Raw genomic sequence first — 27,736 nt, forward strand, 5'->3', positions numbered from 1 at the left:
GAAAAGGACCAGAGGAAATGAAAGGAACCAGCAGCGGTGCAAAGCCCGGCTGGCAGCATCTGACCACGCGAGTCCAGACTTGACCTGACCTCACAGTCGGTCCTGGCCCCACGCCGCTGTGCTCCTAACCGTGGCACGGAGTCTGCACACACACACTCCTTCCACAAGCTCACACACACACATACCCCTTCCACAGGCTTGCATACACACCCCTTCCACAAGCTTCCACGCACACACACCCCTTCCACAAGCTTACACACACACACCCCTTCCACAAGCTTACACACACCCCTTCCACAAGCTTACACACACACACACACCCTTCCACAAGCTTACACATACCTTCCACAAGCTTACACGCACACACACACCCTTCCACAAGCTTACACACACACACTCCTTCCACAAGCTTACCCACACACACACCCCTTCCACAAGCTTACACACCCTTCCACAAGCTTCCCCCCACACACACCCCTTCCACAAGCTTACACACACACACCCCTTCCGCAAGCTTACACACACACACACCTCTTCCACAAGCTTCCAGGGTGCCAGCACCTGCAGGACACAGACGATTCTTGCAAGTTAAAGTATCTCCTCCGGACCCCCACCGCACACAGTTCCTTGAGGGAGTACCAGCTCTTCACCTGCCTGCAGGCCCCCACGGATGCTCTAGTGCCAGGGAGGTCTAAAAGGACAAAAAGTACGGTCCTGAGCATCATGAGGGGGAGGCTGCGGCAGCTATCAGATGCTGCCCTTTATCTGGGTAACTCTACCCTGGCCTGGCAGGGCCGGCCCAGGCGATGCCGCTGGCCCTTTCCATTTCTTACCGGTCTGCTCCCTCACAGAGTAGCTTTCCATGTGGCTAGATCACACTCAGATCACACATGCATTAGTAATTCTGCAGTGGAGGACCTGAACATTAGACGTGAAGGTTCCCTGGACTACAGGAACCACATGAGTCTGGTCGTCATTAGGTTGGGCTGAAACTCTATCCCTTAATCTCCAAAGGAAAAAATGCACTGGGTTAAGAACTTGTCCATTTCCAGATACTGATCACCAGCAAGAGGGTTACCAGCCACTGTTTTACTGACAAAAGCAGAAGAAAGTTAGCAGGCTCTTTAAGGTGCTGTTGGCTACAAGGAAATTAAATGCATACAACCACACACACGTCCAGACTCTTGAGATATCACCAATTTGGCCAACATCTCCACGTAAAGGAAACTCGTAACAGAGCCCAGGATTTGGTGTATGCTAAGGACTTCCCTGGTGGCTCAGATGGTAAAGAATCTGCCTGCAATGCAGGAGACCTAGGTTCGATCCCTGGGTCGGGAAGGAGGGAATGGCAACTTACTCCAGTATTCTTTCTTGGAGAATTCCATGCACAGAGGAACCTGGCAGGTTACAGTCCACGGGGTCCCAAAGAGTTGGACATGACTGAACTACTAACACTTTCGCTTTCAAGGAACTATTATCCTTCACTTTATTTTGTTGTTATTTTAGTCAGAGTCGTGTCTGACTCTCTGCAACCCCATGGGCTGTAGTCCTCCCTGCTCCTTGGTCCATGGGATTTCCCAGGCAAGAAAACTGGAGTGGGTTGCCATTTCCTTCTTCAGGGGATCTTCCCAATGCAGCGATCGAACCCGTATCTCCCGCTCTGGCAGGCAGATTCTTTACCATTAAGCCACCCTCACTTTATTTAACAAGCGCTAAAAGCACTACTTCCAGAGTTAGACCACGCCCTTGCTGAGCTGGAACTCACACAGAACCAGCTTCAGGAAAACCCCCGACAGGCAGTCCCAGCACTGCAGACCCCACGCCTGGGGCAGGAAGGAAAGATGCCTCCAGATTCCTCCATTCCTCCTCCAGCATGAAAATACCTCGCTCTGTACCCCATCCTGTCGTCAGGAACACCCGCCTCTTGGTTCCCAAGGTGACAGGACAACCCCGATTGTCACCCAGTAGTGATGGATCTGCAGGGCTTTCCTTTCTGGGCCAAAGAATACAGGTGTTGACACTAGCGAAGATTCAACACCTGTGGCCTGGCTTCACAAAGATAACAGCAGACACCTGGTGGAGAGGAGGGGCGGCAAGGTGAAGGGTGAACACAGGTGAGCCTGCGGGCTCTGGGACACAACCAACCTGGGTCCCATGCTCATCCGACCAGCGGGGTGACCCTGGCTGTGTTCTTTAACCACCTCCAGCCTCGGTCTCCCTCTCTCAATGTAGTTTGCGTCACGTGGTCACAGAGGTATGGACGAGGCTCCGCAGGGGAGGGAGCTAGTCGGGCAGGGGTCAGGATGCAGGCAGGAGAGGGAATCTGGGGGGGGGCGGGTACAGACAGAGGTGGGGGTGCCGCAGAGCAGGCAGGACTTCAGGAAGGGGGAGCCACAGCGGAGTGTGGCTCGAGGCCAGGCCTGGGACCTGGACCTGGCACCTGCGTGCCCTCTTTCACAGAGAGGTGGGAGCAGCGGCCCAACAACCCCCAAGAGAAAGGGACGGCAGGAAGACTCGCCACTGGCACTGATGCTTTTCTCTAAAAGGCTTTCGGCTGAACTTCTGTTGCAGGATGAGGTGTTTCTAAACCAGTTCTTTCCAGGTCTGCACTCACGTCCCTCCCAACCTCCCTGATTAATTAGTGGTCTTATCTTCAGGAGCCAAATATTTATCTTTAGCTTTTGCTTTCTTGGGGTAGATGAGGGGACTTTCTGGGCTGAGTCACGGTGGCAGAGCACGCCCACCAGACAGGTCCTCCAGCTGAGCGGCCAAGACTCCAGACCCTTCCTCCCTGCCGCCAGGGAGACCAAGATGCCATCCACGCCTGCACGCTGATGCGTGTCCAGAGCACAAATGCGCACTCAACGTATACACGTGTGCACACAAGCATATTCACAGCATACATATGCTGGCATGCCCTCTGTGCCCCCCACAGAAGCCCCCTACCCACAAAGTGCGCACACACACACACAGCCCGCCTTGACGGAGAAAGATTGTTCTTTCCTCTGAGGGAAAAAACATAAAAGGCAGGAGTGGGTGGTTTGAAAACACCTCCCTTTTCTGGCTTCCCGAGAGTCTGACTCAGGAGAAGCCCATTTGCTACTGAGAGTCTCTGCGTCAGGGTTCCAGCTGGCTCCATCTCACCCCATCCCTTGGCTGAACAACGGGGGCACTGCGGCCCATAAACCGCCCTCAGGCGTCTGCTATGGGGGCCCCCTCCCCGACGACTAGGGGCTGACGCCTCCCAGCCCGTTAGCAGGGGACATAGGCTGGAGGTGACCCGCTGGCATCACAAGGGGCTGAGCCGCCGGAGTTAGCGCGCCTTCCTGCCTCGGGCTCAGTACCAACCAAAGCTGCCGCCTGCCACCCTTGGGTGCGGACGTGGGGTTTCAGACCCTGCCATTTCTCTTAATGCAAGGTCAGCAAGCAGGCAACACTTTGTCTTCCTCTCCCCTCGCAGGACTTCCGCTCCAGCTCCTCCTAGCACACAGACCTCCCCCTGCCCCCACTGGCTCTGCTATCTTTCTCATCTCTCTCCAGGCAGGAGGCTGGCAGCTGAGCACTGACCGCTCACGCTGGGAGACACCCCCGAGATGCAGACGCCCGCCCACGAAGGGCCAGCTGGTCTGTCTCCTTCCTGTGGTGTCCCCAGCTGGCAGGCTCACGATCAAACTCAGGATGTACATCCGGTTGCAAACGAGGATGCTCCTGGCATTGGCTCTGGGAACCGACTCCTCCCCAGGGTCCCCTTCTCCCCCACATGCCAGGGCAGTCAGGCTGTTTGGGGCCGGGGGTCCCCGATGGCATGAACCATCCCCTGGCCCCTCCCTCCCATTGGTGGGCCCGTGAGCAAGAGCCTGAAATGGACACGTCCCATGAGGAACTTCCCTGGCTGCCAGCCCACAACCTCCTGCCCCGTCTGGGTCTGTGAAAGTGAAATCACCGGGGGCTGCAGACACCAGGAGCCAAGGGGCAGGTGAGGTCATCTCTAAAGCCTCGCTGGGCCACCACGCGGTATTGAAGGGGACAAGGTCCCTGCCTGCAAGCCCAGAAACTGGGCCGGCGGGGGACCAACGCCAGTCAGCAGGCACCTTAGATGAAACAAACAGCAGAGGCCCAAAGCCTGTCTGTAGAGAAATGAGAAAAGCAAGGACTGTAGGGATTTCTCATACAGCTAAATGTACTGCATTTAAATTAGAGTCCTAACCTGCTAAGGTCAGATGATGCTCTTGCAACGGACTGAATTGTGTCCCCCCACCCACAAAGGATATGCTGATGTCCTAACCCCCAGCACTGCAAATGTGACCTGATTTGGACAGAAGAGTCACTTCAGGTACAATTAGGTAAGTACGTTCAGGTTGGGGTAGGACACCATTATTCAACCTGCCTGGTGTCCTGAGAAGGGGAGATGAGCCACGTGGAGGGGGAGACAGAGACTAGAGCGATGCTGCCACGGCCGGGCCACCTGAAGCTGGACGAGGAGAGGTGGACCCTCCCCCAGAGGCTCCAGAAGGGGCACGGCCCTGCCCAGGCCCTGATTTCAGACTCTGGCTTCCAAAACTGAGACACAATGCATTTCAGCTACTTTAAGCACCCCTACCCCCAACTTACCCCGCCCCACAATTTGTGGTACTTGTTACAACAGCTCCAGGAAAGTACCACAATTTTCTTGACATTTTCAGTGTTTAAATGTCTTATCTTTCAGGAACGGACAGTGATGAAGAGAGCAGTTGTTTTCCCAATGACTTACTTGACAAGACACAGTGGATGGGGCCCCAATTAAAAACAAAACAAAACTGGTTGAGGGACTTCCCTGGTGGTCGCCTTCCAATGCAGGGGATGCGGGTTCAGTCCCTGGTTGGGGAACTCAGATCCCACATGTCTCAGGGCAACTAAGCCAGTATGCTGCAACTAGAGAGAAACAGCTGCAAGCCCAGGGAAGCCCATGTGCCTCAATGAGGAGCCACACATCACAACTAATACAACCTGAGGCCGCCAAAAACAAACATATTTGCTTTTTAAAAAAACCTCATGGTTATAAGAGAGGAGATGGGGCCACATTTCCTCTCTCAGTTTTTAAAAAAATATTTCTTTGGGTGTGCCTGGTCATAGCTGCAGCATGTGGGATCTAGTCCCCTAACGGGGATCGAACCCAGGGCCCCGGAGTTGGGCGTGCAGGGTCTTAGCCACTGGACCACCCAGGGAAGTCCCATCCTCTGTCATTTTTAAGCAGGTGTTCATTTACCAGCATCATCTATGTCCAGGAGAGCAGATAGTGGGAAAACAGAAGTCACAGGCAAGAAACTGCCCCTGTCACTCATCTCTGGGCTGCTGACTGAGGTCCTCCTACTCAGCATCTACCCCTAGAGGACCCTCCCCCGAACTGTGCCCTCAGAAAGCCCAGGCAGGTGTGGCTCACACACCAAGGGCAGGAACTCAAACCTGTGCTGAATTAAACTGCTCAAGTCCTGGTAGGAACCACCTGGTGCGGCTACGGCAGTAGGACAGGATGCAAAGTCACATCTCCACTAACTAAACAGGGGCTGTTTGCAGCTTGACACGCACGGCAACACCATTGTTGCGTCTTTCGTGGGCTTTCCTTTATGACTTATTCCACTGCCAGTCTACATGGTGGTATTATCCTACAAATCGCATGTTAGCAAAAAACATAAATAAAGCAGATGTAAGAGCATCTCTGGGAATGAGAACAGAATTTACAGCAATGAAGTCAGTAAGAGATTAAACAGATGACTCTATCCCTTGGAGCTAAAAGCAACTGATGCCCAACACGGAACTTTCACAAACCCCAGATGCAAAGACTTGCTTCTAGGCTGAAGCCTCAGCAGATCAAGAATGAAAAACTTTCTTCTCTCATCCTGCCATTACTCATCTACTTTTATTGTTTCCTGTTTAGTTGCTAAGCCACGTTCAACTCTTTTGTGACCCCATGGACTACAGCCCGCTAGGCTCCTCTGTCCGTGGCATTCTTCAGGCAAGAATACTGGAGTGAACTGCTATTTCCTTCTGCAAGGGGATCTTCCCAATCCAGGGATCAAACCCACGTCTCCTGCATTGCAGGCACATTCTTTACCACTGAGCCAAATGGGAAGCCCGTTCATCTATTTACTTTTGTCTTAAAAAGATTTTCAAATCCTATTGGTTCATCCATCAGCTGCTATCTGAATTAACCACCACCCTTCCTGATCACAGCAAAAATTCCTGCTGCTTTTCAGCTGAAAATACCCCAGGTAAGCAACATTTTTCCAGCATGAGAAGAGAATCAAGAAAGAGAACATCGTGCAAACCAGAGGCCACCCTTGCAGACACAGCCCCAGTGACACTTTCTGTTCTCCTGGGAGAGTGAGGAGCCACGCTCATCAGAAACTGCCCCCAACACCCCAAGTGGAAACACATTTGCGTGGGTGCATCCACTCTGAGCCACTGGGGACCCCAGCCTGGCCTGGGCACTGACCTGCTCCGTCTCCACGAAGTTGGACACGTGGCCGTCGTCGTTCACGCCGCGGGTGTGGAAGCGAGCGCCGGCGCGCTCGCAGCTGATGCGGGAGACGAGGCAGGCCTTGGCCTGCTTGTGAGAGGCGTACACCGTGCGGATGGCCACCACCCCGCAGATGACCTTCAGCAGCCAGTCACAGCAGTTCACCTGGTGCTGCCTCAGAGGCGCATGCAGCAGCTGGTTCCTGCAAAACGGAGCCCGCGGTGACCTGGGCCGCCTCACACCCTCCAGGAGGCAGTGCCCACGGCAAGCGGGGGAGGCGCCTGGGGGCCGTATTCCTGCACGCGCCTGTGAACTCCACACTCAGGACATGCGGCAAGGATGCTCGCCTGCTCTAGAGGCACCCCAAGCGGCAGGGCCGCCAGCTCCTGGGCAGCGGGAAGCGGCTGCTCCTGGGTGTCAGCAGCAGTGGCTGGAATGCAGTGCAGGTGTCAGCCAGTCGCCGGGCTTTCAGGGAACCACAGAGCAGCCTCTGTTTACACCAGTGGCTTCTGCAGTTTTTGAACGTAAGTCCCTTCGGTAAAAATTTAAGCAGGTTTTATGATGAAAGAATAATGATAAATGACAAATGATAAAAATAATTAAGTATGTGCATGCTTATTTAAATTATATACAGATCCTACAAGGTGAACATGATGAGAGCATTACAAAGCAATGGGAGTTAAATAAAAATGATGAGATGAACAAAAACTTAAAGTTCAGTACTTCCTCCCCAAACCCAGTGGATGGTGCTGGGTCTCTGACATCCATGATGATCTTCATGGGATAACAGCCAGCATTTAGAAAGGGCACCAAGCTCCATTCTAAGTGTTCTGGGACGAATCGACTCATTTCATCCTTGTATCAGCCTATGTATAGGCATTATCATTCACCCCATTTTACAGATGAAGAAACTGAGGCACAGAGGAGAAATGCTTGCCCAAGGTCAGAGCCAGTAAGCGGCAGTGTGGCATGGAAGCTGTACTCTTCAGCCCAAGCCTCTCCTGCTGAAGGCCCTACGTGTAGAGCTGCACCCGCACACAGTCACACCAGTTCTCGTGTCTCACTCGCCTCCCCGACACCCACGGGAGCTTACTGAGCAGGTGATGGCTGGGAGTGGGGCTTAGGGGTGGTATGCGAACCTCAGGCTGCTTCCAGACTCTACATGCTTCACCCAGGGGATCCACACTGTGCAGTTCTGAGGTCCTTATCTTGCCCCCCTGGGAGGCAGGAACCCCCACAGGGTAGTAAGCTCATCTAGATCACAGTGTGCTATGTATTTAAAACAGCAGCACTATTCCTGCCCTGAGCCCTCATCAAAGACGCAGCGCCCTCGTTTCTGGAGAAGTGTGCTGTGAGCTCTGATGTCCCAGGCGGCTTCTCCAGGTGGCTTCTCCAAGTGGCAAGAGCAGCTGCTCCCCACTCTCAGGCCAGCCTCCTCCCCGACACGGCACGTGGGCACTGAGGACACACTGCCCCCCAGGAAGCAGGGCCATGTCTGAGCTCTCATTCCAGGGCGCTGGGCTGCCCGGAGAATGATGAGCACGAAGCATCACCTTCCCCTCTTCTGAATCCCTCTCTGAAATTGAGCTGATAAACCAACTTTGTTGTTGTTCAGCAGCTCGGCTGTGCCTGACTCTTTGTGACCCCATGGACTACAGCACACCAGGCTTCCCTGTCCATCAACATCTCCCCGAGCTTGCTCAAACTCATGTCCATTAAGTCGGTGATGCCATCCAACCATCTCATACTCTGTCGTCCCCTTCTCCTCCTGCCCTCAATTCTTCCCAGCATCAGGGTCTTTTCCAATGAGTTAGCACTTTGCATCAGGTATCCAGAGTACTGGAGCTTCAGCTTCAGCATCAGTCCTTCCAATGAATATTCAGGGTTGATTTCCTTTAGGATTGACTGGTTTCATCTCCTTGCAGTCCAAGGAACTCTCAAGAGTCTTCTCCAGCACCACAGCTCGAAAGCACCAATTCCTTGGCACTCAGCTTTCTTTATGGTCCAACTCTCACATCTACACTAAATCAACTTTAGTAACCCATGTATTCAATCTGCATCAAGGGAAGGTCTCCAGAATGTTCCAGGGTCTTCCGCCACACAGTGATGGCTGCCATTAGTCACCAGGGGTCAAAGCAACTTTCCGCCAAACAGGCAACTCTAAACAATCCCTGTTGTAGTCACAATGGCCTGACCCCCTGTAGGAGGACGGCTCATAACCTCGAAGGAAGAAACCCAAACCTATAAAGGAAAAGAGCTTGCATCTCCTTCCAGGACTTGATTGTACCAGGAAGCAGTTATCAGTAGGGAACAGTAACCACCCAGAAAAATGCCAAACCCTCGCCCTCATGCACCAGCCACGTCCATTGCTGACCCCATCTGACTCCCGATGTGGGCTCAGACCTTGAACACAGCACCCCAGATGGTGGGTTCAGGCAATCAAGCCCGTGACCACGCAGCTAGGCCTGACTCAGCTGTGGTCAGCTCCACGGGTGCCACCCTGAGCCCAAACACCATACCCTGGGCTGTGGGGTGGGGGATGGCCCGGGAGCTTCGCACCTTCCAGGGTCAGCTTCTCCTGGCCAACTGGGGACAGCCCAGTGTCCACCTGGGGCCTCCCCCTTCCCAAGTCCCTTTCAGTCTTCACTCGGTGATTCCCCACTTTGTCTTCCTCTTCCCTGTGCACCTCAAATCTCCAACCACAGAGCTGGCATGAGGCGGCCTGGGAAGAGCAGGTACAAGGGTGATGCAGATTCCCCGGGCATACAAGGCTTGTTACAGCCTCTGAAACCTCTAGCCTCGGCTCATCAGACCTTCCCAGCTGAAAGTGGCCCCAGAGCCTAACAAAGACGCCTTCATAATCCACAGCCCCTGCACCCCTGAGCTGGGCTCCCTTCAGGAGCACATACACCTGCAAAACAGAACTAGTGATTCACAGACACACCATCCGCCGGACTTCGTATCCAGAGTGTGGTCCTTGAAACAGCAGCCCTGGCGCCAGCGTCGGCTCCTTGCTGGAAATGCAGAGTCTCGGGCCCCAGGCCAGCCCTGCTCAATCAGAATCTGCATTTTTAACAAGATTCACATCCTTGAAGTCTGAGCACGCTGCTGCTAAGTCACTTCAGCTGTGTCCGACTCTGTGCGACCCCATAGACGGCAGCCCACCAGGCTCCGCTGTCTCTGGGATTCTCCAGGCAAGAACACTGGAGTGGGTTACCATTTCTACTACCCCCCCAAACCTCACATAACCAGACAACCTAAGAGGATCTGGGGGACAGGGAGCACGGGCACATATGGAAGGATACTGTGAACTCCTCTTTCTCCAAGTGGAAGTCAGGAGCTCACTTGTGGGGTCCCAAGCACCAAGGAAAGTACACTTAACAGGCGATGGAAACCTGTGAGCTCCTCCGTTTGGGCAAAGCGAGGCAGGAACAAACACAGGGCACAGAGATGCCTCATCAGCCGTGACTCAGGGCTGGAAAGGCCCCAAAGGCCAGCCCTGGAACCAAGAACGCCCGTATCCGAACAATTCCAACAGCAGGACTTTCATCACTTCTGCTTCTGAGTCGCAATCTTCCGGTAAATCTGATGGGAGCAGCTCCATTGTGTGCAAATCACCGTGCCCCCACCCTGGGTCTTCCACAGGACCTGTCAGAGGTCATGACCCCCAGGGCCCACAAAGGGTGACCACTGACCCATTTAGGGGTCATCCACGCCCTGATGGTCCCCGAAGGGGCCCATTACTGCTCATCACCTTGGCAGGATGACTCGGCTCTGCTGTTGAAACTGACAGGTTTGGTTGTGGGATTAACAGTGTGGGACCTGGAGCCAGGATGCCTGGGTTCAAATTCCCTGCCTTATTCAAGCCTCAGTCTCCTCACCTGTAAAATGGGAATAACAGACCCTACCTCATTGTTTCCTATGAGGAGTATGTGAGTTATGACCCACAGAGAACTTAGAAAAGTGCTTTACAAATGTCTGTATGCTGGAGGATAACCACGAGAACTGAGGGGCGGGGGAGGCGCTGAGCACAGGCCCGGGCACTCGGAGCACCAGCAGGTGCTGCCATTTGTGCTCCTGAGTTATGGGGCAGATTCTCCTCTGGAGTCTACATCAGGCCACATTGAAACGCTCCCTGATTCCAGTGGGGGCTAGTTTCCTCTCATTGTGCAGAGAGCGTGGGCACCAATCACAGCTCCCGTAGGTAACCCATGCGCCCGGGGACGATGCTAAGAGATGGAGGGTGCAGCTGCTCATCAGAGCCCGCCCTCCGTGTGCGCCAGGGGCAGGGGACCCAGGCCTCACCAGAAGAAGGAGTTCCCCCACTCGGAGCTGTCGTCGCCCTGCTTCTGCGCCCGGACGGTGAGGTCGAAGCAAGACCCATCGTTGGGCCAGGAGAAGTAGAAGACCCCTGAGTTAAGGATCTTCCGCAAGGCCGTGAGGCGGTCCTCCTCCTTGGCCTCTTCCTGGAGAGGGTAAAAGTCGGTGGCAGTGATTTTGTAGATTTCAGCCTCTGGGATTCTGCCCACAGATGTGCAGCCTGTCACCAGAACCAGGAAGCTCAGGGAGGTGCCACCTGGAAGGGAAGGGAGACATGGGGGCTGAGGATCGCAGGTGGTGACATGGGCGACGGACAGCTACAACCACGAGACGGACTTCCTGTTCTCTCCCTCACCTCCCCACACCCCGCCTTCAGCTGAGGGATCCGCCTGCCACCTGAGCCCAAAGCCTGGAGCCGCGGTTCCAGAGCCCCGCCTGTCCCACCAGCAGCAGAGCCACCTGGAGCCTGTTAGAAATGAGAACTCTCAGCCCCACCCCCCGGACCTCGGGGGCGGGGCCAGAAGCCTGAGCTTAACCAGCCCAGGGGCTCCAGGTGGGTCCTCCTCCCACCCCCAAGCCTGAGATACTGATACTGCCTGCAGCCTGCCCTGCCCACACCCCAAGCCTCTCAAATCCACCCTCCCCACGAACCACCAGGGCCCCCAGCCAGGCTCAGTCCTCCAAGCGCCACTGATGGAGCGGCCTGATCGCAGACCTCCTTTCAGGCTTCACCTGCCCACAGAGTTGAAGTGGGAACCCCTGGGGACCCCTGTCCCCGTTGCCCACCTCCTGCCTCTCCCCACCACACAGCACACAGAGTCCAGCCACTCTTATGGGCCATCTCTGTGGCTCCCCAAAAGCACCCTTGCACCCCTGGGCCTCTGCCAGTGAGGCCTTCCTCCCCACTCACCTTCCTGCCCCCACCCTCTAGACCAGCTGGAGCCTCCCTGATGCCTCCGCCCACTCCCCCCTTCCCTAGAGAACTCCTCTTCACCCTTCTGGGGTCAAGTCGTCAACACCTCCTCCAGGGAGCCTTCCCTGCTCTCCTGAGACACTGCCAGGTGCCCCTTAGACACTGTGAGGAGCACTTAGATGCTCCCTGTTAGTTCTCATCACACACAAAGCTAACAGCCTCCTTCCCTGCACATGTCCCCCAGCTGGCTAGGGGTTCCTTAGGGATGGGCTCTGTTTGGTTGTCATATCCCGGCAAGCAAGTGTTTGACGAAAACATCCCAAATAGGCCAACAAAAGAGCAGCTCAAGCCCGCTCGCCCCCTCCCCATGAAAGGTTACCCCAACCACTGCAGACCCTGTTTTTGGGAGGAGGAGAGACACCCCCCTTCTGGGGACCCCACCACACCACCCACGGCTGTTTTCTGTTCCACGTGTCCACGGTGCAGCAGGTCCAGGCACACAAGGGTGCTTGAAGACACGCGCTGGGGGCGGGGACAGTGGGGACAGTGACATGCCGTCCTCTATCTCAGGAGAAGGCCCAGGAGACAACCTGGTGGGTAACTGGCCTCAAGGGGCTGTTGTGGTTCTGGACCAGAGCACTCCCGTCCCATCCCAGCAAGGTTTAAGGGACTCGCTCCCACCAAGACCTAGTCCAGAAGACCCGTGGTCGCCGTCTGGAGCCGTGGTAGTCAGCGTTCTCAGATCTCTGGACACTCCGCTGAGACCCCAAAGACTGCCAGTCTCTCTGCTCACCCACCTTAGATCCCCTCCTCACACTTAACAGGAAGACAGCGCTGCTGGGGGCCAGGGGACATCGGGTGTCATTCAAGACCCCTTCATTCAATAAAAAGGTCACCACTCCGATAGGCTTCGCGGGGTAGGGGAGGAGGTCACATCCAACAGGCGACCATCCTGGCTCACAAACTACCTCTCCAGTCATGTGATCAGGAAACCTTTATTTATTTCTTTATTTTTCGCTGGGCTGGGTCTTCGCTGCAGTGCAGGCTTCTCATTGCAGAGCACAGGGTCCAGGGCGTGTGGGCTTTGGGAGTTATATAGCACATGGACTCAGCTGCTCTGCGGCCTGTGGGACCACACCGGACCAAGGCTCGAACCCACGTCTCCTGCACTGGCAGGCGGATTCTTTCCCACTGAGCCACGAGGGAAGCTGGGGAAACCATTTTGAAACAACAAAGGAAGAAGGCGGTTATGGCTATGGACAGTGACAGGGGTCAGGGGCCGAGTCTCTGAAGGAGAACCCGTGTCGTTTCTGGAAAACAGGTGGGGTTTGTGTGGAGCTGGCGGCTCATGCTAGAACCAGCGCGCAGGCATCTCATCTGCCTCCTCCCATGGGCTCAGCACGGGCCAGGCGGAGTTCAGGAATTGTCCCCTCGCACAGCCCAGAGGACAGCCCAGTGGGTGAAGCTGCGAGCCTGAGACTGGACTCCGGAAAGGGGCGGGTCCCACCAGAAGGGGGCGCGTCCCAGGGGAGGATGGGAAATTCTCCACTCCATCTCTCCACCCGCGTCGTGCAGTGGGTTTCTAGCCCCGCTTCCTCAACAGCTTCTGCGTGGGGGGACCGAGTCCCTGGCAGGAGTCCCAGGTTGCTCTGAAGACAGCAGGCACTTTCTGTGCAGGGCAGCGGCCCGGGGGAGGCTCGGGGCGGGCGTGCGACAGCAGGCGTGAAAAGGCTCTTGAAATAAATGAGCGCAAGGGGAAGGGCCGTCACCACCGAGGAGGCAGGCTCCCGAGTCCTGGGCTGAAGGGCTCAGGAGAGGATGAGAAGAGCTGCTGCGTGGGAGCAAGCTGGAAGCAGATGCTTTAGTGATACTCACTCCTCAGGGATGCTTACCCTGTGCCAGGTACCGCTCCACAAACCTGCTCCTGGCACCCCCACCAGGGAGGTCCCATTTTATAGGCAGGGAGACGGAGGCACAGGGAGGGTGAGTAGCCTGCCCAAGGCAGCACAGCGGGGAGCTGGGATTCAAAGCCACTTCCTAGCCCACCCCAGGCGAGTCACTCAAGCCACGTCTGGTTCCAGGGCCGGGGGCTCCTGCCCATGTCCTTGCAGAAGCACAGCCGACCCGTCTAACAGCACTGCCGTTTTAGACTTGAGGACTGGCCCCTGGGGAGCTGAACTGCCTGCCCAGTGCGGCTCATCTCTGCTGGACCCAAGATGCAAACATGGGTCTCACCTCGGCCCAGGCTCCGTCTAGCCCTGAGGGCTGATGGCCTTCAACCACTTCGGCTGCTGTCTCTCTAAGAATTGTGGTTGGCCAATGCTCCCCTCGCTCATTTTCAAATTGACACCAGAAGTTTTCATCATTAGTTTAAATGGTTGTGAGTAATATATTTTCCAGCATGTGCTAAATATTGATGTGTAAAAATAAAACTGTTGTGGGCCTCTGTATCAGTATCCAGCGGAATCCAGGTGGTGATTTATATTCATCATCATCTATTTTTTTTAAGGAATCATGAACAAGATCTTCTTAAACAGATGGGATTTTTACTCCTATTTGCCATCCACTTTCCCCACAGAATTTCATCCGAACATTACATTCTGTGCTTCACTCAATCATATTGTACAGCACTTTCAGCCTAAAGTTCTGAGTCTTTAAAAAGTTTCTTTAGGCTTGAGTTATCCCTACAATGATTTTTAGTAGAGATTGGTCAAACAGTGTAAACAAAACATTTTTGTTAAATGGTCATTTAACATAAAAAGTAAAGATTTGCTGGAAAGGCTTCTCTTAATGAGATGAATGGTATTTCTCGTTCATGGACACATATTTATTGGTGGACTGAAACTAGATTCCACACCAATTCCAGTTCTATTTTTCATTTTTATAGATGTACGCTCTGAGAAACCTTGTTCGCATTGATAAACAGATGGGAACAGAAAGGGCTTCATTATAGAAACGCCATTCAATTCTTCAAAGTCCTTCTGAGTTACATGTTAAGAAAGAAAGAAATCACAATGAATTATTGACACAAGCACTGTTAATGCTGTCAGCTGACACCCCACTTACTTCTTCCATTTCGTGGAAAGAAAACAATTGACTGTCATCTGACTTGTCAACAAATCTGTCACCTAGTCATTGAGGTGACTGACTTGCTCAACTGCTGACAATATTCTGAATTGTCCCTTTGCTTGGCAACCTAGAGGCATTCACGTCTGGAACAACACAGCATGGTGAGATGCTGGGTGGGCGAAATAAGAAGGCAGAAGGGTGGTTATGGATGGAACAGGGAGGGTGAGCAACCAGCTCCACATCCCAGGACATTCTTCAGCAAACTAATGACCGGGAGGCGCTGAGGAGCAGAACTTGTTTTCCTCAGATCTCACCACGTCTGTGCACACCATCTCCGTGACCCCAGGAGAACGGCCCCTCAGCCTGGCAGGGGTCAGTCAGTCCTGGCATCACCCTGTCCCCCCATCTGTGTAAGCGCCCCCTGGCTCTCACGCGCTGCAGGAGGCGGGGAGTAGACAGCAGAGCTGTTAGGATGCTGTCGGCTCATGAGCCCACACAGAAGGTGTCTCCAGGGGTAAAACTGAGGCTGGCGGGACTCGCCTGCCCCAGGCGAGTAAGAAATCCCCTCTGAGGTCACCTTGAGCACAGGATCCCAGTTGTGTTTTCAGTAACTCAGGATCAATTTTCTCACAGCCCGGAAGTGAAATGGGCCTTTGGTGGAGGCGGGGGTTGGGGTTGGGGGGTCTCAGATGTCATCAGTCAAGGCTGAGTCCGGGGCCTTGAAACTAGATAGGATCTTGGAGCAAGGCAAAGACAAAAGTCAGGCTCACTTTGCCTTAGAAGACAGGGCTCTGAACGCCCTCCAACAGCCTGTGGGGCCTCAGGCAGTCTCTGGGCAACAGATGATCTCCCTGTCTCTTTCAGCTCCGACTCTCTGGTTCCAGGGCTCTGGCTGCAGCAAGACCATGCCTGGGTCAGAGGATGCTGGCCAGAGTCAGGTGAGGTGGTGGCGAGGGGAAGAAATGGCTCACAGGCCAAAAAGACGTCTACCCCAGAACCGGGAGGGTCACACCCGCACACAGAGGCAGCTTGGGTGAGCAGGGTGGGGCAGGGGCTTGCAACTACCTCAACACAAATTTGGGCTTCCCAGGCGGCTCGGGGGTAAAGAATCCGCCTGCCAATGCAGGAGATGCAAAGGTTCGATCCCTGGGTCAGGAAGATCCCCTGGAGTAGGAAATGGCAACCCCGCTCCAGTGTTCTTGCCTGGAAAATTCCATGGGTAGAGGGGCCTGGTGGGCTATAGTCCATGGCGTCTTGAAAGAGTTGGACATGACTGAGCACATTATATATACAGGTTAACAAGGATGGGGTTTCAGTTTGGGAAGATGAAAAATGTTCTAGAGATGAAAGGTGGTGATGGCTGCTCAACAACGTGAATGGCCTTCATGCCATTGACCTGTAATGCTTAAAGTGGTTAAAATGGTAACTTTTAGGGACCACCCTGTGGCTCAGCTGGTAAAGAATGTGCCTGCTATGGGAGACACCTCAGTTCGATCCCTGGGTTGGGAAGATCACCTGGAGAAGGGAACAGCTACCCATTCCACTATTCTGGCCTGGAAAATTCCATGGACTGTATATAGTCCATGGGGTCGGAAAGAGTCGGACACAACTGAGTGACCTTTCACTTTCACTGGTGGTCCAGTGGCTAAGACATTGCGCTCCCAATGCAGAAGGCCTGGACTTGATCCCTGGTCAAGGAATCATATCCCACATGCCACAACCAAAGATCCTGCAAGCCACAACCAAGATCGAAGATACCACATGCCATAACTAAGACCAGGAACAGTCAAATAGATAAATAAATAAGAAGTTTTTAAAAATGGTAAATTTTATTATCTTATATATGTTAGTTACTCAGTCATGTCCAACTCTTTGCCGTCCCATGGATTGTAACCCATCAGGTTCCTCTGTCCATGGGATTCTCCAGCCAAGAGAATCCCATTGGAGTGGGCTGCCATTCCCTTCTCCAGGGGATGTTCCTGGCCCAGAGATTGAACCTGGGTCTTCTGCATCGCAGACAGATTCTTTACCATCTGAGCCACCTGGAAAGCCCCATCTTATGTATATTTTATCACAATTTGTAAAAACCTCCAAAACCTCAACTTAGAATTCCTCTCCCTCAAGAGAGCCATCTTCAAAGCCCAGCTCCAAGTCAGAGCTGCCCGGGAGAAACCCCAAGCCCTGCGGGGACAGGTCCCAAGTTTCATCCAGCCGCGGCCACTCGTCATCCGGCCGGGAAGGTTGGGCGCTGGGGCCACCATGAGTCACCAGCACACACAATGGTTCATTCAGAGACGGTGCCGGGCGTGTTCTGCATTGGAATTTCTCTGTTTGCTCAGCCTAGGAGTTCTCTCCCCAGCCAGGTTCAAGTGGATCTCAACCCTGGTTGTCTACACACCATCCTCCCTCTTGACTGCCGGTCCAGGAAACTCTTAGATCCATGAACAGAGGACCTGGGAACCGACGCTTCCCCACCTGTGAAGTCAGCAGCTGTGGCCGGAGGAGCCTGAGCCCTCCGCCCCAACCCCTTACCAGTGAGCTCAGAATCCTGAATACCTGGATCCACCAGGTATCTGTCTCCCCCCTGCCAAGAACACGAGCGCAGTGAAGGCAGCGCTGTGCTGGCTACTTTCACCAGCTCCCGGGAGCTGGCTGAGCACAGCGCATCCCAATTCCATCCCGGCCTGAAACCACCCACGGTGGACGCACTTACACGATGGAAATTGACAGACACAACCTGTCAGGGATTCCCCCCCCAGAGAGCCGGACATCAAATAACAACCAGCCCATCACTGGGTATAAGTGTTAAATTATTAAGACTGATGGCCATTTCAAGAGAATACTGCATTTTCCGAATCTCAAAAGACTCCTAAAGACTGTCAAAGGTCCCCCTCTAGAGACAGTCCATCCTGCAGTGACTGCCCAGAGAAGTCAGCCGCGGCTGACTACCACCAGGAATCACAGACCCAAAGGCACTCAGCCTGGACCCCACGCCTTGTTCTCCCTGAGAGACCCCCTGCAGGACAGCCCTTCACACCCACTCAGTACCCAAGTTCAGACCATGTTCATTTTCTCATGTATTAATAAGACTGTTCAGAACTATGTAAGATAGAGATGAGGCAGTTTTCCTGCTTTTAGAAGTGTGAAAACAGCCCTCGAGAGATTAAATGAACTAAGAAGGTCAGTCTGTCAAGAAGCTGAAATTAGACCTGAGGAGGGCTGTCTGGTGGAAGGCTTAGAGGACTGTCAAGTACAGCTTCACAGGCTGTGCACTGCCCAACTCCGGGAAACACAGTTCAACAGAGACCGCAAAGTATTTAACCCCCGAGGCTATGAAACAGGGAGGCTTTGAGAGCTTAGGGAAAAAGGGAGTTAAATCCCTGTAATCATTGGGATAAATTCTTTATAACAATACTCTCACTTTCTATGCCTTTTATTGTGTATGTGTCAGGAAGCCCAACTCTCATATCCATACATGACTACTGGAAAAACCATAGCTTTGACAATATGCACCTTCCTGTGTTCACTGGAAGGACTGATACGGAAGCTCCAATACTTTGGCCATCTGATGCAAAGAGCCGACTCATTGGAAAAGACCCTGATGCTGGGAAAGATTGAAGGCAGGAGGAGAAGGGGACAACAGAGGGTGAGATGGTTGGATGGCATCACTGACTCAACGGACATGAGTTTGAGCAAGCTCTGGGAGATGGTGGACGACAGGGAAGCCTGGTGTGCTGCAGTCCATGGGGTCTCAAAGAGTCGGACATGACTGATAACCAAACAACAGGAAGCCCAACTTCAGGGCTTATCATGGGGGCTCCAACCCCTCCCTGCTAGCATTTCAGAGAGGAGGGAGGGACTCTGAGCTCTCCATGGAGATCTACGAACTTGTGAACATTTCCTAATTTCTAAGATAAAAGGCTGTGTTCACTTAGGTAGACTGAAACTGAACAACTGCCCCAAGTTAATTAAGAACGTGAGCGGAAGTCTCTCTCTGTACAGAAACCTTCAGTCTAAAAGAGTCAAAAGGGGGTCCACCTCCCACTGGGGCTGGTCATCTTGGTGGCAGAGGAAAGCTGGAATTTTACTCTGTACTGCCAGCACCCTCAACAGGTGGGGAAGAAATCAAAACACATCGTAGTTCTGGGATGGGGACTTGCAGATGGAAAAGAAAATCAAGTTCAGCCAAATATTTCTCAGCGAAACTGAAGAGAATTGGAAAAACTCGATGACAATGCCCAATCCTTCCATCCTTCAGACTGTTGCTGCCTAATCGTGTCCGACCGACTCTTTTTGTGACCCCCTGGACTGTAGCCCGCCAGGCTCCTCTGTCCATGGGATTTCCCAGGCAGGAATACTGGAGTGGGTTGCCATGTCCTCCTCCAGGGCATCTTCCCGACCCAGGGATGGAACCCGAGTCTTCTGCATTGACAGCAGGTGGGTGGGGGGCTGCAGGCAGGGAGGAGGGCCTTGTCTGGGGCAGCACTGGGAGCTGGTCACTGCTCTCCACTCCCTGCCCTGGGATAAGCCTGCCATAGCTGAGCACCCACAGACACCCTGGCTCACTCAGACACTGTCCGTGGGGGCTGCCAGCCTTCCCGGTCAGGACCGGTTCCCTAGAGCTGATCTCCAACCTCAGCCCAGGAAGACAAGCTTTCCCCTGGGATACGGGCAAGGCACTGCTTCCCTGCTCTTGGAACCTCAGCCTTTCTGTCCCTTTCAGGACAGAACAGCCTAGCGGGTGAAGGCAGCCCCTGATGCCATAAAAAAGGAGTTTAAAACCTAGTCACAGGTTCAAGGGGCTTCCCTTGTGGCTCAGCTGATAAAGAATCCGCCTGCAATGCAGGAGACCTGGGTTCGATCCCTGGGTTGGGAAGATCCCCTGGAGAAAGGAAAGGCTACCCACTCCAGTATTCTGGCCTGGAGAATTCCATGGACTGTAAAATCCATGGGGTTACAAAGGGTTGGGCTTTCACTTTCACAGGCTCAAGAGGGAGGGAACATATACATGCTGCTGCTGCTAAGTGGCTGTAGTCGTGTCCCACATATATACACCCGTGGCTGATTCACACTGCTGTATGTAGAAACCAACACAACACTGCAAGGCAATTTATCCTCCAATTAAAAATAAATACATTTAAATTTTTAAAAAACCCACTTGCCACTTGAGGACTGCCCCACTTTCGGCAAGTCAACGGTGCCAAATGGACCATTAATTTACGCACAAGAAAAATACTGCCAATCATAACTGTAAAATGCCAACAACTGTAACATATCTGAAACACCCAGATGTTATCATATAAAAAAAAAATGTGTCATGGAATAGAGGAACGACAGCTCTTAAGCTTTCTAACAGTTATAGTTCCTATCTCAAGTTGTTGGGAGAGCTGAGTTAATAAATTAAAATGCTTAAAACTGGGCCACGCTCAGAGTAAGCACCACATAAGGCCAGCTGTCATCTTCACATCCTCGTGATCAAGGAAAGGCCACAGGAATTTCTTATAACCTCAGAAAAAAATAAATCATGGCAAGGGAAAAAAAAACCTACAGAAACCCTTGGCAGGCAGCACATCTTCATGAAAAAATAGTAAGTGTTTAGAGGCCACTAGATCCAGGTCTGAATTCTAACTAAGCTTCTTAGGCAAGTGATTTTTACCCTCTGAGTCTGTTTCCTGTACTGAAAAGGAGAATAAAGACACAGTATCACGTTGGCTTGTTTTTAGGATTAAAGAAGCTAATGTATACTTAGCCACTGGCACAAAATAGACATTTCATACATGCATTTTGTCATGTGGGTACTGAGTGTTTTTCCTAAACACTGTTTGGAGATCATCACCATCATAGTTCAGAGGGAAAAAAAAAAAAAAAAAAACCACCTGACTAAAGAAAAAAGAGCCAGAAAAGTAATGGCAAACAACTGTGCTATTCTGCCGGCTGTAAAAATCCTCAGTCCAGGGAACACAGCTGCTGTGTGGATGTGGAGATGAAAGCAGCTGCTGTGTGGATGTAGGCTTGGGAAGAGCCTGTGTTTGAGCAGCTCACAGCCTGATCTGGTCTTGGCCCCATAAGTCACCAGAGACACGGGGTGTTAAGTGAGACGGCAGAGAGGGGAGGAAAGAGGGGGTGCTGAGCTCCAGTGTCGCATCAGGGCTCCTGTGAGGCCCAGGGGTGCAGGGGTGACCGAGTGGCCTCACGGGGAGACTGTGACTCCCCAGCGGCAGCCAGGTGGATGGCCCAGCTCCTCGCGTCTCACACTGAGCAAGGACGCCCGTGCGCTCCTGGGAGTCCTCTGCCCTTTCCAGGCGGACCATGCAGCCCAGTTCTGGAGCTCTTTCCCTTGCTCTCGCTCACACCCACCCTCGGTGCCCAATGGTCAGGCGCTGGTGGCTTTTCTCTCCTTGCCAACGATGCCCCATCCCAGCTCCACTCCTTCAAGGCACACTCAGCAGGTCCAGGGGCTTCTGACCTCTGACCTCCACCCACTTCTAGAATACAGATTCCCTGTAAAACAACACACCAGCCCCTGGGAAGATGCCCCCCTCCCCCAGACCAGGCTGGAAGACCTGAGATCCCGGCGGGCACTCAGAGAAGGTAAGGTCCTTTGTGCCCAGGGTGGGAAGGAGTGCCAACAGGGGAGGACCAGGCTGCTCTCACCTTGACCTCTGCCCCAGCCAGGAGCAGCCGGCTCAGTGAAATAAAGAACATTTTAAAAGAGGGTAGCAGCTGAAATAACAACTAAATCCCACAGCCTCTCCAAACTCACATAAGAGAAGCTCTGCCCGACACCAGAGTTCTATAGCCCTGTGCGTGTGACAGCTGCCGCCCTCCACGCGGGTACTCACCGGACTTCAGTCTGAGCTCCCCCAGGCAGCCGTAAGCATCGGTCAGCTTCCCGTACTGGCCTTTAATGACCTCCTTTTCTTCGGGGGCTGCGGGAGAAACAGCACAGACAGCATCAGCCGAACCTCCCGGTGGAGTTCATTCACTGCAGCTTCCGATGCAGCTCCCACCCACTCGGCAAAGAAAACGCAGAGTCAGTAGCTCGGCCCCAAGTCATCTGCATGGAGGCTTGTGGATCAGCAGATCGCCGAGCTCCAGGGACTGAGTGAGACCTTCCCACCTGCTGGCTGAAAGCTCCGGCAGTGTCCCGGGGCCGGGGGGAGCTGCAGAGGCGGAGGAGAGTCCCCAGCCCGCGGAGGTGCTGGGGTTTGAGCGGGAGCAGGTGTCTCAGGCCGGCCCCGTCCCTCGGCACTGCAGCCCACATGCTCAGAAACAGCACTGAGTCATCGCTCCCCAGTGGGGAGGACCTTCCTTCCTAAGGATCGTCCACCGGAGGCCGCACTGTGCAAGGGCCCACCCGCCCCCCGGGGACCTGCTAACACTCCAGAGCTGAGCAGGAGGCCTGGGTGACCCTGGTGCTCCAGGTTCGGGGCCAGTGAATCCCAAGGCAGGCTGATGAGCAGAGGTCCCCGGGGTCTTCAGAGTTGCTAGAAACACCCAGGACAACACCCAGCCTGCTGAGAAGCAAAAGAAGAAAAACTGGCGGAGGGAAGGACCGGGAGAAGCAGGGAGCCCTTAACCTTGACAGTGATATCACATACACCATTGGAGGTGCCACGGGCTCTTACAGGGGCCAGGCCTTTGTATCCTTTTCTCAGAAGAACGCTTTTAAATGCACAGGACAAAACAAAAACACGGATGAATCCTTAAATAAGGAGCCCACAAATACCATTAGGGTGACTTGTTATGGAAGCAAAAACTCAGCCTCAACTGAATTCATCTAATACAAGGGATCTCCATCTGGGGAGACAGATGAAAAAGCCTGGCAGACACCACAGCTTCATAGATAGCTTTTGGGGGGATCTGTACCTCTAAAAAGTGAAAGTGAAAGCCGATCAGCCGTGTCTAACTCTTTGTGACCCCATGGACTGTCTCCAGGCCATAATACTGGAGTGGGTAGCCTATCCTTTCTCCAGTGGATCTCCCCAACCCAGGAATCGAACTCAGGTCTCCTGCATTGTAGGCAGGTTCTTTACCAACTGAGCTACCAGGGAAGCCCTATAATCTCTAAAATTGTATGCAAAATTTTTGATATATATTTTTATGAGACTGGGATCTGAAATTTTCATCAGAATTTCCAAGGAACTCTAAGGTTAAGAACCAGTTTAATAAATGACATTTTCCTCCAAAATTCACATGACTTTTTCTAATTAGGGCTTTTTGCTGGGGTAGGAAGGAGCAGGGCAACCTAAAGGTAATTACCCAAGAATCCACCTGCCAATGCAGGAGACTAGGGTTCAGTATCTGGGTTGGGAAGATCCCCTGGAGAAGGAAATGGCAATCCACTCCAGTATTCTTGCCTGGAGAATCCCATGGACAGAGGAGCCTGGCGGGCTACAGTCCATGAGGTCACAAAGCAGCCACTAAACAGATGTATATAAGTCAGTCCCAATCTCCCAATTCACTGCACCCGCCCTCCAGGCCACATCCTTCCTCCCTCTTCAAAACTAGCAATCACATCCTTCCAATCCCCGCCTCCATCTTCACGTCTCATTCTCTCCCTCTCCCGCCTCCCTCATCCATCTGTTAAGGACCCTTGTGAATATAGTGGGCCCCCGGATCATCCCCAACAACCTCCTATCTCAAGGCCCTTCGTTTAATCACAAGTGCAAGGCCCCTTCCGCCACATGTGGTAACCCACTTCACAGGAAGTGGGCATCAGGACGGGGGCACTGAGGGGCCCACAGATGGGCACGGCCCACTTCCTGGAGCCCGCGGGTCTTTGTTCCCACACTGAAGACAATGAGGGCAAGGCAGCCTTCCCACCCACCCTGGTCTGCTCCCCGATGAGATGAAGGCCGCCTCCATCCAGGTGATGTCCACCGTTCAGAGACAAGCCTGGTGCCATGTGCCTACCGAGCCCTCCTGGAAGTGGCCTGCTCCCTGCTCTAGGGCAGCGGAAGCCTGTGAAATCCCATCCCCATAAGTGGAAGCGAACTGCTCCCTGCGGGCCTGTTCAGGGCCACACGTGGTGTCTCCTGGTCTAAAGAGAGAGAAGTAAACAGGCAGCTCCTGGTCCTCACTGCGATGGACACGTTGATCAATGCAAGAGCTTGATTCTGACACACACACAAAAATTCATATTTCCACCCACAAAGCTTTACAAAGTCTTTGCACAGAACCCTGAAGCCAGAGTATCATCTGGGTCTCACCCTGTTGACCCTAAAACGAGGAGGTCTTTGTGCCTTTATGTCTCTCTGCAAACAGTCCTGACCGAACAAACAAAACGCTGGGAAACTGCCAGCCAAAGGAACCCGGTCAGACCCACACTGCAGAAGTGGGAACAGGACCGCGGGAGAAGCCGTGGAAACAGAACTGACCCCCTGCCCTGCTGGGTAACAGAAGACAAGCATACACACCAGGTCCCCCTGCACTGAGAAAATTAAACAAATACAAAAAAAAAAAAAAAGACTTCTCATCCTATTTTAAAAACAAGCAAGCACAATGCCACCAGGCCACCTTGTCCCATTCGAATCCTGTAAATGATCAACTCCTTAACACAGAATCAACACCACCATCCCTGGCTTTCACACAAGGCACCTCACGGAGAGTCACAACCTGACTGCATGTGACAGGCTTGGGAGACGATGCTTTTCCTTCATCACAAACAGATGAACTATAAACAAATGGGGGGGCTTAAAACATGGAAACTTTCTCAGCTCTTGTGTCTGGAGGCTGGAAGTCCAGAAGCAAGCTATCAGTCGGCCGCCGTCCTCCGAAGGCTCCAGGGAGGGTCCTCCTCTCCTCGTCCTGGCTGGTGGTGGCCATCAATCTGGACCTTCTCTGGCCTGCAGCTGTGTCACTCCAACCCCTGCCTTCTTCGTCACGTGGCCGCCTTCTCCCTGTGTGGCTCTGGGTCTCTCTCCTCTTGTCAGGACACTCATCGCATCGGATTGGGGGCCCACCCTCCTCCAGGATGACCGCATCTCAACCTCATTACACGGAGGACCCTATGTCCAAATATGGTCCCCTTCTGAAGTATTGGAAGTTAGGACTTGCATGTATCTTTTGGGGAACACCCCTGAACCCATAAGATTCAGTAACCTTTTCTTTCCATGAGCCAGCCCTGTTAAAAGTCCAGACTCTCTACAAAGCATCTCCTTTTCTCCAGGCCTTCCCCTCCAAGGCTCCTTCCCACCCCTGCGATGTGTAAGCGGGACGCGTCCCACACCTGGGAGACAGGGCCTCCTCACTGCGCCCCCAGGACCCCCAGAGGCCTGGCCTCTCAGGCAACCTGTTCCAAAACTGCCTGACACTGCTGCTTGCCCCAGATAACTGTGTTTCCTCACTTCATGTCAAACGAAGAAGAAATCCGTTTTGCTCTTCAAAAGGGAGCTCACAAACCAAAAGCCTCAGGCAGGTAATGAACGAACGAAGCTGCTGGGAGGGGGCCGTGGGTGACCCAAAGATAAGGTGACCCCACGCACCTTCTAATGGGGACACATGGTCCGTTTCTGCCACCGCCCCCAGGAGGTCAGGCCAGCCTGGGTGCCAGCGAGTTTCCAGTTTTTTGAGAGAAACAGGACACTTCTGATTTCTCAGTCTTGGCAACCAACCCAGGTTTATTTTAAGCTCCGTGTGGGCTGCACACACCTCTGCAGACTGTATTTGGTGTGCCCATTGGCAACTTCTGTCCTTCCTTACTTAATGTCTCAAAAATAGAATTTTCCTGTCTTCTGCGCTTTTGTGGCATTTCCGGAGGGTTCGTCCACATGAGAATGTTTTTGCTTCCCCCTGCTCGCCGCCCCTCCAACCCCGACCATCGGCCATGACTTTCCAGGAAGTCCTCCCCTTTACTCACCCACCCTTGTCCTCATCCACCCCTTGCCCTGGGATTCAGTTCCAGTGAGCGTGTATCTGAGGACCAGCTAGGCACAGGGATCCAGCAGGGACCCGAACAGACCCCAACCCATCTACCCCGGAGGCAGGTGCGGGGCCTAGGCAAAGAAGGGACATGTGTCATGAATGGATGAGTGATGACAGTGGAGGCCAACCCGCTGGGGGTGGGAGCCAGGAGCAGCGGCCCCGACAAAGCTGTCACAAAGGTGGTGGAGTGGTAGCGCCTACTCGGGGCCAGGAACCACACAAGCTTCCTGCCAAGGGGGACAGACGCGATCAGCAACACAATACAGACAGGGATGTGAGCCAGGAAGAAAAAGCGAACAAAGAAGATGGGTGGGAAGCGGGGGAATGTGGATTCTCACATAGTGCGGTTTGGCAAGGTCTCACTGCAGGGGCAATCTGTGAAAGCAGATGAAGGAGAAGAGGGAGATGGCTGAGTGGAGGGCCGGGGAGCACTGTGGGCCCAGAAGAGCACGTGCAAAGGTCCTGGGGCTGAAGCCTTCCTGGAATATGCAGGCTCAGTGAGGTCAGCGAGTGTGACCGAGGGAATGGAGCCAGGGACACAGTGTGAAGCACAGTCTAGGTCATAACAAGACTGGGGGTTTCACTCTGAGTGAGAGGGAGGCACTGCAGGTTTTTGAGGATCACTCTGGCTGCTCGGTTGAAAACAAATCCAGGAGGGGCAAGAGGAAGGCAAGGAGACCAGTTAGGAGGTGCCTACCATGATCCTGAAGAGAGGATGCTTGGAGCAGGGTTGAGGGGCAGTTGGAGGTACTGGGAACACGCACACACCACATACACACACTCAAACACTTTATTGTTATTGAAACTTCCAAAGAAAAGCAGAGTAGTGTAATAACTTTATGTGCCCACCAGCTCTGACTGGTATCTATTCACACTCAAGCTTACTCCATATCTCCCATCTGAGAGGGTAATAGGCAGGAAGGCCAGGTGTCTCCAAATGGAGGAAACAGGCTGCAAGTATCTCATAAAATTCTGTGTTGCTATGACGACACCTGGTTCCACCTGAACATCACTTTTCTCAAACCTTGAGCTACCCAATGCGTTTTTCTTATGGAAATGTTTTTTCTTAAGCTATGTTAATGAAACTATGTATTTGCTTTGGAATTTACCTTTTTTCAAAACGGTTCCACCTAAGACTTAACTGTTTTCCTTTTCTCAAACCTTGGGCTGATAATGGCTCAACAAACCAGTATTCATATCAATTGTTTTATGGCTGGGGGATGACATACCTCCGGCCATCCTATCTCAAAAATTCACATTGTGGGAGACGGGCCTGGTGAAACTCCATCAGCCTTGAGGTGTCTCTCTTTATCTGATTAATAGCTTTCTAACAGACAGAAAACAGCTTGCAGCAGGGCACTCTCCATCCCCCCTCTGATGTCTATGTCAGAAGCTTTCTCTGTCCCTTTTTCACTTCAATACAACTCTGCTACACAAAAGCTCTTGAGTGATCAAGCCTGGCCCCTGGTCCTGAAGCTAAACCTTCTTCAGAGATCACGAATCCGACATCGTTCACCATAAGCTATCACATCCCATCTCCGAACATCTCGGACCAGTCTCATCTTGTGGTCCTCAGAAAATAAACAACAATCAGTGTCAGGAGTTTAAAAAAAAAAAAAACAAACCACCCGAACCCCACTAAATCAGAAACTCTGGCCTTGAGACCCAGAAATCTGTTTTCACAAGTCCTCCACTTGAGAACCACTGCCCAGGATTATTCCAAGTAAATTCCAGACCTCATATTGTTCTATCTATAAATATTTCAGTAAGAATCTCTAACAGATGAGGCTTCCTTTTAAAAATACACCACAATACCATGATCATATCTTTAAAAATGTAACCTGCATATACATCATCAAATACCTGTACATATGTCAAAGGCAAATACAAAAGGCCTTGTGGACAGACCGGATGTGGGACATGAGCGAAGGACAGGTTTCAGGGATGATTCTGAGTCTTGATGCTGAACAACTGACAGGATGGTGTGACCATCACCCCCGGTGTCCCTGGAG

The 27,736-nt window shown here is 53.0% G+C and overlaps 1 protein-coding gene across 5 annotated transcripts in view; it reads right to left on the reverse strand.

Annotated features, from left to right (window-relative positions):
• Window positions 1–27,736, reverse strand: part of SYNJ2 (synaptojanin 2) — a 105,298-nt gene that overhangs the window by 48,683 nt on the left and 28,879 nt on the right. For all 5 annotated transcript variants that reach the window (XR_011485571.1, XR_011485570.1, XM_070461302.1 and 2 more), the window contains exons 2-4: window positions 21,641–21,727; window positions 10,802–11,072; window positions 6,473–6,698 (exon numbers count right to left, since the gene is read on the reverse strand). Coding sequence is in view for 3 of the 5 variants with exons in the window: in XM_070461302.1 (XP_070317403.1) it covers window positions 6,473–6,698; window positions 10,802–11,072; window positions 21,641–21,727 (584 nt within the window). In the remaining 2 variants the exon portion in view is untranslated. The remainder of the gene's footprint in view (window positions 1–6,472; window positions 6,699–10,801; window positions 11,073–21,640; window positions 21,728–27,736) is intronic.

The sequence above is a fragment of the Odocoileus virginianus genome, chromosome 34 (genome assembly GCF_023699985.2).
Source record: "Odocoileus virginianus isolate 20LAN1187 ecotype Illinois chromosome 34, Ovbor_1.2, whole genome shotgun sequence".
NCBI classification, from domain to species: domain Eukaryota; kingdom Metazoa; phylum Chordata; class Mammalia; order Artiodactyla; family Cervidae; genus Odocoileus; species Odocoileus virginianus.